The sequence below is a fragment of the Acanthochromis polyacanthus genome, chromosome 19 (assembly GCF_021347895.1).
Source record: "Acanthochromis polyacanthus isolate Apoly-LR-REF ecotype Palm Island chromosome 19, KAUST_Apoly_ChrSc, whole genome shotgun sequence".
NCBI lineage: Eukaryota > Metazoa > Chordata > Actinopteri > Pomacentridae > Acanthochromis > Acanthochromis polyacanthus.
Window position 1 is genome coordinate 19578149 of NC_067131.1, and position 20764 is coordinate 19598912.

At 40.4% G+C, this 20764-nt stretch overlaps 1 protein-coding gene across 2 annotated transcripts in view; it reads right to left on the bottom strand.

The window, feature by feature from the left end:
- Positions 1–13: 13 nt before the first annotated feature.
- Positions 14–20764, bottom strand: part of si:dkey-191m6.4 (rho GTPase-activating protein 22) — a 55832-nt gene continuing 35081 nt past the window's right edge. For both annotated transcript variants that reach the window (XM_022217264.2, XM_051939162.1), the window contains 7 exons: positions 10840–10968; positions 6415–6622; positions 6175–6307; positions 6020–6093; positions 5708–5829; positions 4533–5562; positions 14–3320 (listed from right to left, as the gene is read on the bottom strand). In XM_022217264.2, the coding sequence (XP_022072956.2) occupies positions 3098–3320; positions 4533–5562; positions 5708–5829; positions 6020–6093; positions 6175–6307; positions 6415–6622; positions 10840–10968 (1919 nt within the window). In that variant the 3' untranslated portion in view covers positions 14–3097. The remainder of the gene's footprint in view (positions 3321–4532; positions 5563–5707; positions 5830–6019; positions 6094–6174; positions 6308–6414; positions 6623–10839; positions 10969–20764) is intronic.

Below are 20764 nucleotides of genomic sequence, written 5' to 3' on the forward strand. Positions count from 1 at the left end.
GTTTGCCACTGTCTCACATGTAATCTTTGTCACCTTTATTCCCATACATGGCCATTCATTACAATAGTGGAAACCCATAATAAATAAGCACCATGGATGATCAGCAGAGCAATAAGAAACATGTAGCTTTAGTCACGAGACATACAGAAGAGGAAAATATGCCTGTAGGAATCAAAGAACCTGCTGTCAGTTTAGACTGTTATATTCAGAACTGTGAGTGACCAGTTCATAAAGGACAATTACCTTGTAAACCTGTGCAAAAGAATATAACATTGTCTTTTTGTTCTTTATAAAACAGTCACATTGTCCAGCCGAAAACCCACTTACTATTATAACACTCAGAAGGCCCTTTAAAACTTAGTTATTTATGATACTGCTGGACACCCTTCTCATTGGTGACGATATGCTGAAAAAACATTTTCAACAGTATAACCACATGCAATTTTCACAAATATATGCAAGTCTTCATTTAGCTTAGAAACAAATAGAAATTATCCTAATCACACAACCAGCAGTATGGAAAACCAAAGCTGCCAAAATGATAGTGAAAAAAAAAAAAAAAAGGTTAATATGGCATTAAATGTACCAAAAATTATATTCAAAAATAAATTAATTAAAATAGCACTTTTAATTTGGTTTATATTTACCTTTGTATTCTCATTTAATTTACTTTTCTGTATTAATTTACTCATTTTTAAATTTGCCTATGTATATATTTATGTATTTGTATACCGTTAAAATTTTCTTTAAAAACACAAATTAACAAGTTATTAAATAAATTGGAGGGAAAGCAAAGAGATTCATTTAAAAATGAAATTTAAATAAAGTATGGAAAAGTAAATAAATAGGCTAATTAATACAAAGGTTATTAAATACAGAAGCGCCAGTAATGGCAATTTATTTAATATTTTATAAATTAATGAATATTTTTGATTATTATTTTTAGTGCATTTTAATCCATAATAATATATTTATTAAGTAATGTATTCATTTGTTTTTGATTATGGCAGGTTTGGTCTTCCATACAGCCCAGCTGGAGCCAGAAATGTGGGTGTAATTGTTGTGTATGTAATTAGAATTTTTCCTCCCTCTGTTAATCATTTACATTTTTTTTCCCTTAGGGCTGGTTTCGTCAACAACACATTACATTCACTACAAGGATACATTCTTAATGCAAAACTTCCATTCAATTCACAATTCACTTTCACAAGAATTGGCACCTTCTGGGGATTCATCAGCAGTTTGTTCCATATTGAAAAAAACCCAATGCAGCCTCTGTGTGTACTATGGGCGAATATATGCACTACATCTCTGGACAAGCAAGCAACACTACATTTTTCCTATTTAAAAGCACTTCCCTGAAGGCACAACCAGGAAACTCCATTGTTTCTTTGAGGGCAGTGTTCAGCTTCATGTGCCAAAATCAACATGGCTTCCAGGCAGGCCATTCTGATCTGTAGTGAGCGAACAGCTGAGGCGGTCCAGCTTTGGTATTTACTGTGTACTGTAAATGAGCCACATGTCCTGTGTACTAGACAGCATGCGCAAAGATGAAAATGCTTGAAGAATTGTTTTCGTTGTCTGTACGTTAAAGGTATACTGACATCAGTGAGGATCGGAGAGAACCGAAGACTGAGGCTTTGCCATCAAATGGACTTGGAAACCACGAGGATGGTGACGATAGAGGCACTGGAAGGGCCTGAGGACAAAGGAGGATTTAGAGGCAGCTATGGCAGAAATCCCATCTGTTAATGCTTCAGTTTTGGAAAATCAAGTTTTTTTTATAAATATGGAGGAGGATAGATGCAAGTGGAGGAACCTCTGCTAAAGCTTCCGCTGTTAATAAAGAGTCAGTTCACGCAAATGACATAAAATACTTACAACTAGTGGATACAAATACTTTCTGTTGCCCAGGTTTGAAGAGTAAAGTGAAAAGTACATCAGTGGGAGTTTGGCCATCACTACCACTCAGTTTGAATTCCATGTCTGGTACTCACAGCATTAAAACCACATTCAAAAAATTACTATTTTAACTCTTGTATTTTCAAAGCCTGGACAAAAAGAAAATAACTAGCTAGCTTCCACTACAGGCTGAAGTGACCCTGCAGTATAAGAAATTGCTTGACATTTTGGGAAGAAAACTTAGCTAAGAAGTGAGCTACGTCAGCTAAGAAGACTGACACCACTAAATATATTAAAGCTAGAGCCAGCTAGCTTGGGTTAACATGAAGACTGTAACCTCCTGTAAAAAAGCACATATTGTAGTTTTCAGTTTATGAGATATAAGATACTAATTAATTTGCTTTAGAGGTGATGTGGGTATTTCTACCGTCATGCTGAGATAGGCTCGCCTTTTCCTTCTCTTTGTGTTATGCTAGGCTAATCAGCTGCAAGCTGTAGCTCCTTATTTGACCTATAGACATAAAAGTGGTCTCAAACTTTTAATCCAACTGTCTGTAAGGAAGCAAATCAGCGTATTTCCCAAAATGTCAAACTATTGCTTTGAGATAAATACCCCATAAAGATAAATATCAGTCAGGTGTCTGCATTCAACATTGACATTTCTAACAAGTCTTGCAGTTTCAGCACAAAATCCATTCACTGAGTGTCCTTGTAAAGTAGTGGTTGAAGAAGTCAGTGCTCTCCATTATAGAGAATGTCGGGGAAATTGCATTATGTTCCACTGATCACGTTACAAGCACCTGAACTGTTTAAAATACTGCCTTCACAAGACAAACCCTGGACTATTCACAAGGATCATCACATCTTCTTAACGTTCACTTTCAAGCATGCGTAAGAAAGTCTAAACTGTTCATTTCTCTGTGGAGACCATCCTGGTAGGGATCACACAGTCAGTCCCAGTTTGACATTTACTTCTTTTAGAATTTCCTCAGTCATCTCTACATTTTAATTTCCTTCCAACTTGTCCTGAATGTGCACAAATATGGTGCCTTTTATTTTGTTGTTCAGCTCTTCTTTTGAAGGAACGTCCTGATACACTGAGGACATGAGCCCTTTAAAGACAACCAGGCCCTGAAATGTAAACCTGGACCACAGCTACAGTGTTGGCCCCAGACAGATGAGAGGCCATGCTGTTTCAAATGTCACTAGTTCTCGCACCCAGGGCCAGATCCCCCAGTGTGGAAAAGAAATCCTCCATTTCCTTCTCCAACAGCCGGTTGCGGTTCTCTGCATCCTCCCGTGCCCGCTCGGAGTTTCGTAGTTTGATCTCCAGCATGCGTTGCTTCTTCCTCTCCTGCTCCATCTCTTGTTCCAAACGCTCCATCTGGGCACAGAGAGCAGCGCTGGACTCCTCCAGTCTGATGGGAGGCAACACAATACAGACAAAAAAACATCAATGACATTTGACAAAAATAAAACCTGCTGCCTTCACTGTCAGGTTTCTTTTTACAACCTCCTTAAGGAAGATGGTGGAGGAAGGAAGGAAACTCTGTGTTGCAGCTAAAAAAACAGTTATTGCTGCTAGCAGGTCATCTTTATAGGTTTAAAAACATTTGACAGTGATGACTAACAGTTGTACTACTAAGAAAGGCATTAATGATCAGCTTAGTTGCCTAGATGACACAGTGTGCTAATGCAGCTGTGTATCTTCTGAGACACTGCAGGAGCTTTATAATGTGTGTTCTCTCAGCTTGAGACACATGCACAATTTCAGGTTTATGTTTTTGCTCCAGGGTTGTATTTGCATCATTGCCTTTACATGATTTACAATTTTAAAAAAAAGCTTTTGTCTCCTGAAGACTGCCTGGTTCCTGATTAGTACACTTTAAGACTTCCACCAACTCTGCTGTTAAGACAAATGGTACCTGGATTTTACTTCTTTTTGTTTCTCTTTACTCAAAATGTCCACCCTCTTAAAATACATCCATGCATGTTCAGACCCAAGTCTGATCCAAAGTATACAAGTGGACAACCCCAACAATCCCTTGAACTATCAATGCAACAATCTTAGCAACAAAGACTACAGGCATAACTCCATCTGTTGTCAGTTTGAAACTGCTACTTAATATAACACTGCAAAAGAAGTGCTCAGAGCAGGCTGAGGCCTCTGACTTGCAGGGAGCCTTCTTACATTCACTTCGAGTTTTGGAACTTTGACAATTATATCAGATTTCTGACTTTATACGAATTTAGAAATTACAGCAAAATCTTAAAAAACATGGCACGTGCCTTTTAAATTTCTTAACACAAAATCCATGTTTAGAAATGAGCATGCAAGATTTGAAATGTGTCTTTTTTTTTTAACCGATCCTGAGAAGGTTAAATAAAAGACTCTTTAAAAATACATCATGGGAAATGTAAGATCTGGTGTTTTGGGAGCTTAGTCCATCTGAGGACTACAATTCTCAGGTATATTTGATCTTGCATATTATTCTATATTTGTAACTTCCCTCTCATTGCAACACTAAATCTATAAACATACCCTCAGTAGACATTATTGGACAACGAACACGAAGAGAAAATCAACATGCATTTGGAAAAATTTAAAAGACCTTTCCCTATAGTCTTACTTTTGGATCCTGGCCTCATATGAAGTCTTCTGTTTTCTCAACTCTTCCTTCAGTCCCTCCGCCAAGCTACTTAGTGTTAGGTTTGTCCTATCTTCATCTTCGGACATGATGATGGACGGCACCCCGGCGACCATGGCTATGTTTCCATTTTCGCTGCAGACTGCACTGCTGCTGCACAGCTCCATGGCCTCACAACTGTCCTGCTCAGAGCTCGGCTCTGTTGTCATCCCTCCATCCCTTCCTCTGTCAATATCTCTCTGGCCTTCCATCCACTCACCTTTTTCTCCACCCTCTACCCCACCTCGACAGTTCTGATGTGGTGATGGCTCACTTCCGGAGTCGGGGACGGAGATTTCACAAGAGGACGTGGACCACGGTGTGCTGGATACACTTGGAACGCTGCCCATGCTGGAGGAAGAAGTGACGTTGTCGTAGGTGGAGAGCCTCTGAGACGAGCCAGTGGAGTCGCGATCACGAGCAGAACGCTCACCTGAAGACGTGCGCCGGTGTCCCCTCAAGGAGGACAAACCATTCATGAGCCAGTTACCTCCGCTTCCACCTCCTCCACCACCCGAAGACACGCTGGTTGTATCTGTCACTGAGCCGCCGCTGCTGCTCTGCTTAGCTTGCTGCTGGGAACGAGGTGCTGAGGAGCTTTTGAATGAGTATTTCCAGGAAGGTATGGTCTTGGCTTGTTTGCTTGGGCTGACCACTGTCTCGCCCTTCCCTGATGGAGACCCAAGTTTTGGTCCCGTGTTTGGATTGGGAGTCTGGGTGGGAGTGACAGCTGCACACAGTTTGGCATCCAGCGACGAGGCACTACTGTGCAGTTCTTGGTCGGGGTTGGAGATGGGACAGGTCTGCAGATCTTCTTCAGAGATCCAAGCTCCCAAGCTGCGATGTTGGAGCTGATGCCCCTGGATCGGGAGCTCAGTTTGGGGTAGAGCGGGCCCTTCCAGGTCCCTCCCTGAGTACAAACGGTTGTGTTCCCTAATGAGGACAGTCATCAGATGCTGGACCAGAGATGTACCTAAACAATATAGACCACAGTCAGACAGGTTATCAAGGTGTAGTGAAATTATTTCAGTTTGATCATAAACATACATCTTTACATTAAATGTAGGTAATTAGCAGTGACTTTCTAGCTTGATTTCAGTCATATCAGTTGTCCACACCTTCCATGATAGTGACAGGGTCCTCCATCTTAGGTCGAAGGATATTTGGTCCAAATACTGTGGCGAGGTTCTGGACACTCATCTTGTTCTCATTACAATGGGACTGGACCTCATCAAGGAATCTACAGAGAGATGACAAAGTGACTCAATTAAAGTAGAACCTGATGATCTCAATTAGGAAATGATATAGAAAAATATACAATACAGCTATGGATATGTCAGTGATTGTATTTATACCACTGTGTGTTTTTCAGATAGTTAAGTGAGATAAGAGTACACATGAGGAAACGCACAGATAACAAGTGGACTTACTTGCATATGTACTTGAGGAGATTGTAGTTGGGCAGAGGTAGAGTGCTAACTTGCTTTTCAAGCTCCTGGACCCCCTGATAGAAAACAAATCATAGTACTTACTGTGTACACAATAACATTCACACATCTAGTCACAGAAGATAAACTGCACAAACCTCCTCCTCATCTTTGGCCAAAAGCTGCGCACAGGTCAGAAAGTCTTCATATTTGGAGAAGGGGATCACTGGTTCAGGCAGCTCTCGGAGGTACAACTTCAGCAATGATGCCACCGTGTGGACGTCTGTGTTACTGCAAATTAGTACATAAAAAAAAAGAGAAAAGAAACAGTGTAATGAAATGAATCAGGAGTGTAAAGGTCAGAGCACCAAGATGTTTTGTTTATTGTCTCCCCCTACCTGTCAAACAAAGGCTTGTCCCCACAGTCGAAAGCCTCCTGCAGCTCTTTGACGAGGTTGGCCTGTCCTGGCATCCGGAAGAGACCCTCTTCATCCAGACCCCTCTCTCTGATGAAGTCCACACACTGCTCCACCAGCAAGGGAGCCAGGCGGGGGCCAAACTTCTTCTCGTACTGCACCGTGTCCTCTAGACGTTGGCCAAAGATCCCTGCAGACAGAAGAAGAAAACACGCCATGTAAGCATCTTTGTTGGATGTATGGCTCATCTACTGAGAGCGCTGAGTTGTCGGGTGTCAATTCAGGACAAACAGTAAATTTTTCTTTTATGTAAACTACAGCTGAACGGTTGATCTGAATATTATTAAAATGGAAATATGTCCAAGTGCAATATCTGTGATTTTTTTTTGTTAAAAGTAAAATGTGTCACAAAATACAACTTAAAATCATACTCCCCAGACATAAAGAAACCCCCTTTTTTGATATGGACTACTTCAAAAATCACACAATCATTTTAATACATTTTTATATACAGTATTGTCGAAAATAAATAAAATTAAAAAAACATGACTTATATCACATATCAGTTAAAATAACTGCAATATGATTTTTTTCACATATAGTTCAGCTCTAATGTAAAAGTTGAATGTGTTAGAGTCAAACCAGTGTTCTACTATTCTTATTTTACTGGAAACATCTGGAATAAGAGTCACTGAGCAACTGATTTCTGTTCCTGTTTTGTTGTTCATATTAAGGACCTCCAATAACAGCATCACACTTGAAACTGATCCAGTCCGTGAGGATTATAGCAGACAGAAGGTTTGACATGAAAACAAGGTGTTATTCCACATTTCCACATGGACTCTCCTGGAAGGTTTAGAATGAATAATCAATGAATTAAACAACCAAACTAAAAACAAAATTCGGGCACCATTTTAAAAATACTGGAAAACGACAACATAAAAGCTCTAAGCTGCACCTGTAAAGGTAAAACGAGGTTAATTGTTTGGTTCCTCATCCTGGTTACCTGCTGACTGCCTGCAACAGTCACAGTTTGCTGTCAGTTCGCAGTAATCGTAGTAATTCACTGAGCAGGAGCTGCACAGCAGCAGAGAGCGTCTCTTATACATCTCCAAACCACATTTCACCAACTTCATCCATCCCGGTTCAGGCATTGACAGCAGCCGGTAGATTAATCCCGCATTTACAAACACAGACGAGCTCCGGGTGGAGAAAGGACGGCGCGGTTTGGGCTCCGAGCAGATAAATGTGATGGGGGTCAGTGTGCTGTGACCGCGGTGTGGCTGTTAACGACAGGTCTATAAGTTGGCGACAGATCTATTCTTGACCGACAACCGAGAGACACACACCTCCGGTCTGTGAATCCGAGAGGACGGCTGGAAATACGACCGAGCCGGAGTGAGGTAACCGAGCGGTTAACAGGTCACCTCCAGCCGGGCCGTCATCATTGAGTTTATTTAGAGTAGGTACACTTTCTGAATCACTGGCATTGTCATAAACAGTTTAAATCCATCATACACATTAACTTGTAAAATCCCCAGATGCATAAATTCATCCATTTCCAGGGCTATGCATTGAATAGCAATAAAGAAGAAGTAAGTGTTGGCTAAAAGACTTTTCTCTCGCGGCTAACAGCAGTTTAACTAGCCAACAAAGTTAGTAAGGGAATATTTATATGTTCAGAGTGTACCTTTTATTTTTTACTGACATTATTAACTGTGGACTCTTTATAAAAATGTAGTTCTGTCCATCTCCTATTTTATAGAATTTATTTCAGAAATGTAGTGTTACATTCTAACTTTACAAAACAAGACGTTAGCTGCTAATAAAACAAGCTAGCAATTAATTCCGTGTGTGCTAACCACTAATACTGAAGTCATATTATTAAGGGAAATTATATAACTCTTAGTAATTTATGAAGGTATTATAATTGGACTGTATAGGGCCCGAATTCACTGCAACTTATACTGTAATTAGCAACACTGTTAGCATTGATTTGCTGAGGCTATGCTAGCTCAACAGGTGGAAGAAACCAAACAGCCTAAACAGAGGGGGGAGGCAGGTGTGTATACCAGTAAGATATAGATATTAATATAAAGATAAAGAAAACAGCATCAGACTTCTGAATTTTATTATTACAATATACAGTGTGAAATGGGATTTTGTCCATTGTTTAAAACAAACAAACAAAAAACACAATTGAAGTAACAGCACAAAGTATGTTACTGATCAAGGATATTCAGAAGTCCTGTACCAGAACAAATGTTATTATATTTTTTGTAAAGATTATAAACAAACTACGTTTCAACATCATAATGGCAAGAAAGAAGAGTGAAAGTAAATTAAGCTCAAGCTAACTACTTAGTTATTGTTGTTAACATTGCTACACAAGTACAGGAACTTTATGTGTCATTAAATCCCTGCGGACCCCAAGCAGTTTCAGGATGTATTTTACTTCGGTCACATTCTTGCTCACTGTGAGATTTTTTTTCACTATTATTATAAAGTCCCGCACCTCAACAAAACAAACTATAAGTGGAAAGAACACAAATATGTGATTTCTAATGCCAAACATTTGTAAAAAACAAAACAAAACAAAACAAAACAAACAAAAGTTGAATTCCTCTCATTATTTATTTTGCAAAAACTGGTAAGTCTGAAAACAACATTTGCAACATTTTTCAAGTGCATTTAGATGTTACCAATAATGGGAAATGGGTGATTCTGAATACTATAGATATTTTCTGACTTAAATTTTAATTATTCTTCTCTATTGTTCTCTTTGTATCCTCTCTGCTCTGTGTAAACAGCCTGCAGCTCAGCCCAGTTCTTTCTGTGAATTTTTGCCTCATGGCTTTTGGTTTGCAGCTGAATCAAACATGGATTCTCAGTTTTTCCAAGGAGTGCAGAATTTTGGAGTGAGGTTTTGGGTTCAGTGGGTAACACAACATGTGTAAAAAAAATTACTTTCAATGCTCTATAAATATGAGTTGTTGGCAACGTTTCGCACTCATGTAGCTAGCGCAGATGTCGCCTTACGACACTAAAAAACAAGACTTTTTGAAAATATTGATAAAGTAATTGGTGGTCATTTAAATAATGTGTCCTTTAAATAATGGCTTATTTATCTTTTCATTTTATCAGGTTAAATATCAAACATTTGCAAGTTATAGTGTCTCAAATATGAACATTTACTGCCTGCTTCGGTTTTAGGCCACTGGTAATTTTTCATTCAAAATAAGCACAAGTTAGGTAGAATTTTTTTAAAAAAACTGAAATATCCACGACATGACCACACATTGTTTGTGTCTTTGTTTGCTGTAGTTTAAAAAAAATTTTTTTTTACACCCAATTTGAAACTCGTTCATGAAAGAAAACAAGACATGCAAACAGAAATAAGTAGTAAAAGCATAGGGACATCATTAGTAGCAGTGAGGCAGTGAGCAGCAGAGCTCAAACCTGACTTTTAAAAATTAAGATTAGAATTAGGCTAATGATGTCATACACTAATGTCACTAAGTGTGTTATCTACATGTATCCCCCTATTAATATAGTGCTCCTTTGTAACCCAACACCTTGCTGTTCAGCTGCTCCTTATGTTCGAGTTCACAGCCAGACAGGCCCGGTTGTATTTCTGGCCTCCTGTCAAGTCCACTACTTACACATGCTGAGCAGAGAAGTCAGGGTGAGAATAAACCACAGGTTCACTGCTATGCAGAAAGAAATGAAGAGACTTGGTCAATGAAGAAAAATACCTTTTTAATAATAATAATGATTGTTTTTACTGTATTTAAGTTATTACTCAGTGTCAACAGGTAAAACACAGGCAGAAAAATAAAAACTCCCTGTCCTCTGTTTCTGAATTTACACCACAGTTTACTGGAATAGATTGACTGCAAACTCTGATCACATTTCTGCAGTCAGGTAGAGTTGTTCGATACTGGGAATACAGCAGCAGGGTGAGAATCAACTGCAGGCTAAAGAAATGAGACACAGTAAGTGTAGGCGATACTTTGCATGACTGGGCAGAAGTTTGTAACTTATACAGTAGAATACAGACGGAGCAGAGATGGGGACTCCAGTCTTTTCCTATTTCAGTAGCAAGATCTCGTTTCAGATATTGTTGGGAGGGCTCTGGAGCCTTCAGGGCAGAGAGGAAACGAAGACTTCCCGTCTTAGGAAGGCATGCTTTCAGACATTATTGACAGAAATCTGAATGAAATATCCTCAGAAGTGCTGGTTTCTGCTTTTTACGCAAAAATGCTGATTAAAATATATGTTTGTCTGTCTTGTGTGTTTATCATTTTTAATTGTGCCCATCGCTGTGCAGTCAAAAGTGTCTAAGTATGAGAATCTGTATTTTAAAAAAGACATTTCTCATGTTTCAGTTTACAGGTTTGGCTTTACCTCCTCCAAATGGCGCCCAGATGACCCGTCGTATGGCCTTGACCCAGTCATCCATGTCAGTCTGGGAGTTTGCCATGAGCAGGAAGGATTCATGGCTGATGGGGGCCCGGTCCTTGTCTCCTGTTCCACCTGTAGAGACAAAGAAGGGGGTAAAAGGAGACCATGGGTGAGTACAGCACAGACTGGATTTTACCATACAGTTAACCCAGTGTGACCTCAGTGTAGGGATAGATAAGTTTTTGTCTGGACATGTTTGTTTTTCTTGGAAACTTAGATGGATCTTTAACTTTTCATGACCTAATACATAATTTCTTTTTTCCTCACTCTACCTATTTTACTAACACAACTTAAAAACTCCTCAGTTCCATGAGCACGTACACAATATAGCATTGAAAGAAACTGAGATAGTTACTGTTGGTTTTGTTGGTGTACACACGTGGACAAAATTGTTGGTACCCCTCAGTTAAAGAAGGAAAAACCCACAATTCTCACTGAAATCACTTGAAACTCACAAAAGTAACAATAAATAAAAATTTATTGAAAATTAAATCATCAAAAACAGCCATTACTTTTGAATTGTTGATTAACATAATTATTTAAAAAAACAAACTAATGAAACAGGCCTGGACAAAAATGATGGTACCTCTATAAAAGATTGAAAACTATTTGACCAGAGTGACATGATTAACTCAGGTGTGTCATTTAATTGACATCACAGGTGTTTCCAAACTCATAATCAGTCAGTCTGCCTATTTAAAGGGAGACAAGTAGTCACCCTGCTGTTTGGTGAAAAGGTGTGTACCACACTGAACATGGACAACAGAAAGCGAAGGAGAGAATTGTCCCAGGACATCCGAAAAAAAATTATAGACAAACATCTTAAAGGTAAAGGCTATAAGACCATCTCTAAACAGCTTGAAGTTCCTGTGACAACAGTGGCTCATATTATTCAGAAGTTCAAGACCCACGGGACAGTAGCCAACCTCCCTGGACGTGGCCGCAAGAGGAAAATTGATGACAAATTGAAGAGACGGATCGTTGGAATTGTATCCAAAGAGCCCAGAGCAACCTCCAAAGAAATTAAAGGTGAACTCCAAGGCCAAGGTACATCAGTGTCAGATCGCACCATTCGTCGTTGTTTGAGCCAAAGTGGACTTCATGGGAGACGACGAAGGAGGACACCACTGCTGAAAAAAACTCATAAAAAAGCCAGACTGGAATTTGCAAAAAATGCATGTTGACAAGCCACAAAGCTTCTGGGAGAATGTCCTTTGGACAGATGAGACCAAACTGGAGCTTTTTGGTAAGGCACATCAACTCTATGTTCATAGACTCAAAAACCAAGCATACGAAGAAAAGAACACTGTCCCTACGGTGAAACATGGAGGAGGCTCAGTAATGTTTTGGGGCTGCTTTGCTGCATCTGGCACAGGGTGTCTTGAAAGTGTGCAAGGTACGATGAAATCTGAAGACTATCAAGGCATTCTGGAGAGAAATGTGCTGCCTAGTGTCAGAAAGCTTGGTCTCAGTCGCAGGTCATGGGTCTTCCAACAGGACAACGATCCAAAACACACAGCCAAAAACACCCAAGAATGGCTGAGAGAAAAGCGTTGGACTATTCTAAAGTGGCCTTCTATGAGCCCAGATCTGAATCCCATTCAACATATGTGGAAGGAGCTGAAACATGCCATTTGGAGAAGACACCCATCAAACCTGAGACAACTGGAGCTGTTTGCTCATGAGGAGTGGGCCAAAATACCTGTTGACAGCTGCAGAACGCTCATTGACAAATACAGAAATCGTTTAATTGCAGTGATTGCCTCAAAAGGTTGTGCAACAAAATATTAAGTTATGGGTACCATCATTTTTGTCCAGCCCTATTTCATTAGTTTGTTTTTTAAAATAATTATGTTAATCAACAATTCAAAAGTGATGGCTGATTTTGATTATTTAATTTTCAATACATTTTTATTTATTGTTACTTTTGTGAGTTTCAAGTGATTTCAGTGAGAATTGTGGGTTTTTCCTTCTTTAACTGAGGGGTACCAACAATTTTGTCCACGTGTGTATTTGATGGCAATATTTAAAAAGAGAGAACTAACAAAGGGGACATTGAGGGGGCAAGAAGAAATGACATTTGTTGTTGTTTTTTTTCGCTGCCTCTAGGGCAGTTCATGTTGTTGGAACAAAGGTGTGAGTTCCTGCAGTGGAACATAACTAAACATGGGACTGTAGTCGTGGTAGATTGTTTTAATTTTTTGCAGAGAAAGACAAGAAAAACAACCTGTTTTATGTTAAGGTAGTTCAGAATAGCATGACTGACTGTGTAACAGACTGGTCCTCTGAATAATGGTTGATAATGACCTTTTTTCTATTTCCGGTGGGTTTTTGGTGGCAGGAATCCCATTTGTGTTTCAAGGTGGTTGTCTCTGTAATTTTAACCAAGGCTTGTGGTTTTAGCACATTCTGCTACTTGCAGGGTGTCCATGAATCCTTAAAAACTTATTATCCTTAAATACTGACTATATTTATGCAAACTGAGGGCCTTAATTATCCCTAAAGATGACTATTAACTCCAAAGCTCCGTTATTTGATCTTTAGGTCTTGAAAAGGGTTTTTGTTGATGACATGTTGGAATAAGTTGTTTGATTTTGGTGAGACTTTAATGACCCCAGTATGAAACTGCTCAGTAGCACCACATTAGGAAACAAGAAAAGCACTCAGAGAGTGGAGTACTCAGTCGTTGTATCATTTCCGACGGCTGAAATCTTAAAAAAAATGTGGCAAAAATCACTACACTATAGATTGTGGCTATTTAATATAGATGTACCCACAAATAAGATGGCCTTGCGCTGAGCAAAGGTCTGTGTTATGCATGTGTACGTTATGTATGGATACTGAATAAGGTGACCTAAATATGTAGTGGGCGGCGAGAATTGATGGGACTCAGAAACACCCTCACAATTGAATCAATTGTTCCTTGTGTCATTTCTGACGGATAAGTCCAATACCCACCAGCATCCTGCAGACCATCTTGCCCACAATCAAACCTGCAGTCACGCACATTGTCAACTCCTCCCTGGAAACTGGCATTTTTCCTGCTACTTTTAAACAAGCCCGCGTCACCCCACTGCTCAAAAAGCCTAATCTCAACCCAGCCCAGGTTGAAAACTACAGGCCAGTCTCACTTCTACCATTCCTGTCGAAAATACTGGAGCGCTCAGTATTTAACCAAGTCTCTGAACATCTGCAGAACAATAACCAACTTGACCCCTTTCAGTCAGGCTTCAGGTGCGACCACTCCACTGAGACTGCACTCCTATCAGTCACAGAATCTCTGCGGCTGGCGAGAGCTGCTGGTCAGTCCTCTGTCCTACTGCTGCTGGACTTGTCTGCTGCCTTTGCCACCGTGAACCATCAAATCCTCCTCTCCACATTTTCTGAGCTCGGCATCTCAGGTTCTGTCCTGTTGTGGTTCAAGTCCTCACCTCACTGGCAGATCCTTCAGAGTGTCATGGCGAGGGGAGGTGTCAAGGTCACACGACCTATCAACAGGCGTCCCTCAGGGCTCAGTAATTGGTCCCTTACTCTTCTCTCTGTACACCACCTCACTTGGTACAGTGATCTGCTCCCATGGCTTCTCCTACCACTGTTATGCTGAAGACACTCAGCTTTTCCCCTCTTTTCCACCTGATAACACAACAATTTCAGCTCGGATATCAGCATGTCTGGCTGATATCTCCACATGGATGAAGGAACGGCACCTTCAGCTAAATCTGTCTAAGACTGAACTCATGGTCTTTCCAGCTTGTCCATCTGTTCAGCCTCAGATCAGTGTCCAACTTCACTCGAGCCTACTTGTGCCCACAAACTCAGCCAGAAACCTAGGTGTCATGATTGATGACCAGCTGACTTTTAAGGTTCACGTGGCCTCAGTTTCTCGATCTTGTCGTTATGCCCTCTACAACATCAGGAAGATCAGATCCTTCCTGACCCAACAGGCCAACTTCTGGTTCAGGCTCTTGTGATGTCATGCATTGACTACTGCAGCTCTCTTCTGGCAGGTCTCCCTGCATGTACAGTCAAACCTCTACAGATGATCCAGAATGCAGCAGCACGTCTGGTCTTCAACCAGCTCATGTCACTCCCCTGTTCATCTCCCTTCACTGGCTTCCAGTTGAAGCCAGAATCAAATTCAAAACTCTCCTCCTGGGTTACAAAACATTTACAAGAACAGCCCCAGCCTACCTGGATTCCCTGATTCAGGTCTGCTCCCCTTCACGTCCACTTTGCTCTGCATGTGAGAGACGCCTGGTGCTTCCAGCCCAGCACGGCTCGAAATCTCTAGCCAGACTCTTCTCCTCTGTTGTTCCCAAATGGTGGAACAAACTACCAAACTCTGTGCGTTCTGCTGAGTCCCTTTCTACTTTTAAGAGACAATTGAAGACTCAGTTGTTCAGAGAACACCTAGGCACTTAATCCGACTCCACCTTAGGGGTAGAATAATTCAGGTAGTCCAAAACCCAGCACTTATTTAGCGCTGACAAAGTTGAAAAAACAAAAACAAAAAAACAAACAAACAAAAAAAAGGGGTGGGGTGGGGGGGTGGGGGGGTTAGCAACTCTTCTGTAACTTGATGGCAACACCTTTGACCAATCACACTTTTGCACTTTTGCACTTACTACAGGTTTTTCCTTATGTTTGAACTCTTGCTTGTGTTGTACGTCGCTTTGAACAAAAGCATCTGCTAAATGAAATTGTAGAATTGTAGAAGTCCACAGGGGTCGATTTGTTGTAGGATCGCAATCATGTGATCGCCAGCAGGCAGCTGACGTAGCCTTCACTTGTTGTCATAGTTACAGTGACGCAGTACCTTTATCTGGCAATGATACAGAAATGTTTACCAAATCTGTGGATCCAGACTATAAGCCGCATCACTGCCAAAATCTAATCAGTTAGTCCTTGTGTCATTTCTGACCTTCTCTGTAAATTTATCCAAATCCATTAGTCCACTTTTGAGTAATGTTGCTAACAGACAGACAGACAGACAGACAGACAATCCAGCGCTGATTGTCTCATAACTCTGCCATTCCTTGGCGGAGTAAAAAAGATCCATTTAATTTTTTTTCCTGTTATTTTGTTTAGTTGTCTGGCTGAATCTTCATGTGGGAATGTATCTCACAATACCATCAGCTAAATAAGTTGTGCTAACTAGCGTAAGAATGAAGGCAGTCAGCATTTCACTGTTGAACTAAAATGTGATCCTATATTAGCAGCAAAGAGTCACTGCTGTGGCTGTTTAAAAAAATATGTTTAATTGTTTTTCATTTTGTTAAAATATGGTCTTGAATTCCAACAAAGTGGTTTCAAAAAATCTTCATTTTAACATCCCTAAACCTGAAGGTCACCTGTGCTTAACTTAAGACATATGATAAGCAACTGTGTTTCTAAATATTGAAAGTAGAAACTGTGGTAGCAGAATTGTCATATTGGAAAAGCTTTGACTTGTCCAGCTATAACATTCATAAATTAAACTTTTAATTGATGTACAGTAGATGATTTTAAGCCGAAAAAATGTGTTTCCTCTGGGATTGCCAAGTGAAAATCAATGTGCTGAAGGAGTTTTTAACCACTAGATGGCACTGCTGTTCTATTTAACACTCTCTTGTTTGTTTGTTTTTTGCTGCTCCAGAGCTACTTTTAGTGACTGCAGATGTAGAATGAGCTTCAGTTTCAACAATTTTTTACCTCATTAACATTAGAAAAGTTCACAGCTGGATGCCAGTGGGTGAAATAGTGTGAGAAATGTTAATGTGAGATTAGAAAGTTGATACCTTTATTTTCACACAGCGAAATAGTGCGAAACATAATCAGCTGCTACGTTAAAAAACACAATAGACAGCATATATATCCTGTTATCTCTGCATCATATTGATTTCTTGGGATAAACATCTGTGTAATTTGAAGAATATGTTGTGGGTTTAGCTGAGCCGTTAGTGTTGGATGGTGTTGTTGTCACAGTCATTTAGCTGTGAGAAGGGAAACCAAATATAAACAGTGGTGCTATAAAGCTAAGGGCCATTGTCACCCAGCTTTTCAAACTCACACTATAATGATGAACAACTCACTGCAGCCTGTCCTCCCATGTGCCCCGCTGTCTGGGAATACTGAATGGGGATTTTACAATTATTGTACACTTTTCTCTTTTTATTGAACACATGAAGTGGGGAAGTTGCATGAATTTGTACATTACAGTACAAAGGAGTCCTTTAATTTGCCAGCAGAAAAGTGGTAAATTGAGAGGATGATAAAAATAGAGAGGCTTGGATATTAAGGAGCTTTGAGGCATGCAATACTTCTTCTTGAGTAAATCACGCCCTGATAAGACACACACACACACACACACACACACACACACACACACACACACACACACACACACACACACACACACACACACACACACACACACACACACACACGGAGCCACTTAAAATCAATGCGATCAGAACCATTGGAACATCCAAGCCCAGACTGAGAGGAGCTACAAAGATCCCTTTTGGAGGCAATTAAGATAACACTGACTGCAGGGTTTTCAGAGATACACGTTTAACTGAGTTTTCCTCTCTGAGTCCCTGTAATGAATTCGATTTCAGTGCCTCCACAGGACCATCAGACGGAGGCTGACATTTGAGCCAGCGAGGAGGCTGAATGTTTACAGCACATGCACGTAAAACCGCTGCGTTATGAGTGTCTGCGCTTACTGATGATATACCCTGGAAGAAAACTGCTTTGGTTCTTAAATGTCAGATGGCTCACAGACGCTGTTGAATGGGAGATAAGGACAAGAAAGGAAGAGGAGGAGAGGGGGCTTTCTCTGAAGTGCAGAAGAAGAATCTTTTCTTTGCTGATGTCACAGTTTGAACTTATTAAAACTGTCAGAATGGGATGAGATACCAGCAGTCAACATGAGAGAGAAGTCAGCTGAGGTAATGCACCTCTGAACATGTCTGAGGTTCTGAAGCATTAGCAGTTGGCAGTCTGCTTTATTTTCAACTCCACTTTTTCCTGTTTCCAATTAGCAGATTTAGTGCTGAAAGTTTTGGTGCTTCATCATTGATGTGTATTTCAACAAAAAACAACCAATTATTTTGATTGCATGCAGCAACTATGAAGTTGGGGTGTTGTCCTGTGCACATTACCAGCTGTTTTCAAGTTAAACTCATTTATACAAACTGAGGGCCTTAATTATCCCTAAAGATGACTATTAACTCCAAAACGTCATCATTTGATCTTTAGGTCTTGAAAAAGGTTTTTGTTGATGACATGCTGGCATAGGTTGTTTGATTTTGCTGAGACTTTAATGACTCCAGTGTGAAACTGCTCAGTAGCACCACATTAGGAAACAAGAAAAGCACTCAGAGAATGGAGTACTCAGCCAAGTCTGCTCAGTCGTATCATTCCTGACGGCTGAAATCTTTGAAAAATTTGTGGCAGAAATCACGGCACTATAGAATGTGGCCATTTAATATAGATGTACCCACAAACACAATGACCTTGCACTGAGCACAGGCTTGTGTTATGCATACGTACATTATGTATGGATACCGAGTTGTGTGACATAAATATGCAGCAGGCGGTGACAATTGATGGGACTCACAAACACCCCCACAATTTAATCAATTGTTGCTTGTTCCAACAGATAAGTCTCGGTAAGTCCACAGGGGTCGATTTGTAGTAGGATTGCAATCATGTGATCGCCAGCAGGCAGTTGACGTAGTGTTCACCTGCTGTCATAGTTGCAGTAACATGATACCGCTATCTTTCAATGATACAGAAATCTTTAACAAGTCTGTGGATCCAGACTATAAGCCACATCACTGCAAAAAAAATCTAATCACTTGGTCTTTGTGTCATTTCTGGCCTTCCCTAAAAATTTAATCCAAATCCGTTTTTCCGTTTTTAATTATGTTGCTAACAGGCAGACAGACAAACAGATGGACAGACAAACAAATGTACACTAATGGGCACATAACTCCGACGTTCTTTGGCAGAGTGAAAATACACAATAGCCTCTTCATTGAATGGGTAATTGCACCACTCAACAGCAAAAGGAGCTTGCATTGTTCACAAAGTTATGTTAATGACAGTCAGGCTACCTTTTTGTGGCATTTATTGACCATCAACAGCAAACTTAACGTAAGCCTCATCACCAGATGTTGCTCTGAAGGAAACCAGCTGATTCCTGAATGTAGGTTTTAATGCCGATAAGAACTCGCAACACTTTCAGAGCATTTAAAGCTCAGTGTGGTGACTGCAGCCATCGCTGTCTTGGCAGTGCCTGATTCTTCCTAGCAACAGGCTAATATAAAAATGAGCAAAGAAGTGGCACATGAGTGGACCTGAGGCAGGCCATGCAAACATCTCTGGATCATGGACTGTCCTGTGGTGACACCCAAGTGTTCCCTGAATTACCCACATCCACATTTATGCATCATTTTGGATATTTGAGAAACTGCAGTTTTTGGCACCTTTTGTTTACTTTTTTTTTAAACTTACTATAGGTATGCAATTTCACTTTGTAACCACTGGTACAATGCATTATGAAAAAGTAACAGCGTAAGATTGACAAATGTTTCTCTCATGTACACAATAAGATCCCGATTTATTGCAGCACAGAAAGAAATCAACTACAATGTAACTTTTGGAAAAAGGTAGTGTCTACAGATACGGACCCGTACCCGTAGCCTCTGGGCTATGGGTACGGCACTTTCCATTTGCCAGACAGATACGGACCCGTACGCGAGTCTCGCGAGTCAAGAAGCTGCTAACCACTGCAAACTGTTGAAAGGTAAGCAAAGGTTAAGGTTAGGGTTAGTGTTAGGGTCAGGTTTAGGGTCCGTACCTGTAGTACCGATGCTACGGGTCCGTACCTCCAGCGTCTACCGGGAGTCACGTGACCAGATCTCGCGTATCTGATTGGCAAATGGAAAGTACGGGTCTGTACCTCTAGCAACTACCTTGGAAAAAAGCTCGAGGAACATTAGCTTTGACGATTGTCCTTTTGCTTTCTATTAGCTACCACAGGCAGGTAGCAAGTTCATGCTGTGTAATTAGCAGAATATCCTGTGTATTTGTAGCTGAGAAAAAAAGAACCTAAAACTATTTGTTTAAAGTGACGAAGGACAGTTTGTTCTTTTACATTTGCAGCTACTGCCAAAAGGTAGTTAGCTGATCATAAAAGCTGGAAGCAGGTGGAAGCAACTAGCCTCACTCTGTCCTGCCATTAAAACACAACATTTCACATTACAAGGCTGAACTTTAAGTAAGTCTACTTAAGCACTACTGGGCCAGCAAACTGTCACAGAGGTTGTGCTGTGTACTGCTCGGTGCATTGGTGTGCTGTGCCTTTCAGGCTAAGTCCTTTATAAATAATGTGCCTGATTATTGGGTTCTGTGAAGTGGTTGGGGATTAACTTTATAAGATGTCTGTGCTGCTTAATATCGGCATCTATGAGACAGACAGAGCAGTTTGTAGTGAAACAAACAATAGTATTATAGATTATAGCACAGGTTCTGCTACTTAGTACCTATATTGTGCAGTAGAATCTGTTATTTTGAACAAGTTGCATGACAAACTATTACATGTAGTTGTAGCAGTGTCTAGTAGGAATTAGTTTTGCAGGACACTGAAGTTAATGTTGTACTAAAAGCTGTGCAAGGAACAATGAAAAGGGGATGAAAGAGTTAGACATAAAAAATATTTAAGATAAACAAGAGTAAACAAAAAGAAATATACATCAGCACAGACTCTCATGACCTTGCAGCAACAGCGTAGTGTTGGGTTGTCTATCCTCCTGTTTTCCATTCATCATGCACTACTGTGGACACAACAAGCTCCCACCACAATATTTCTACTGTTAGT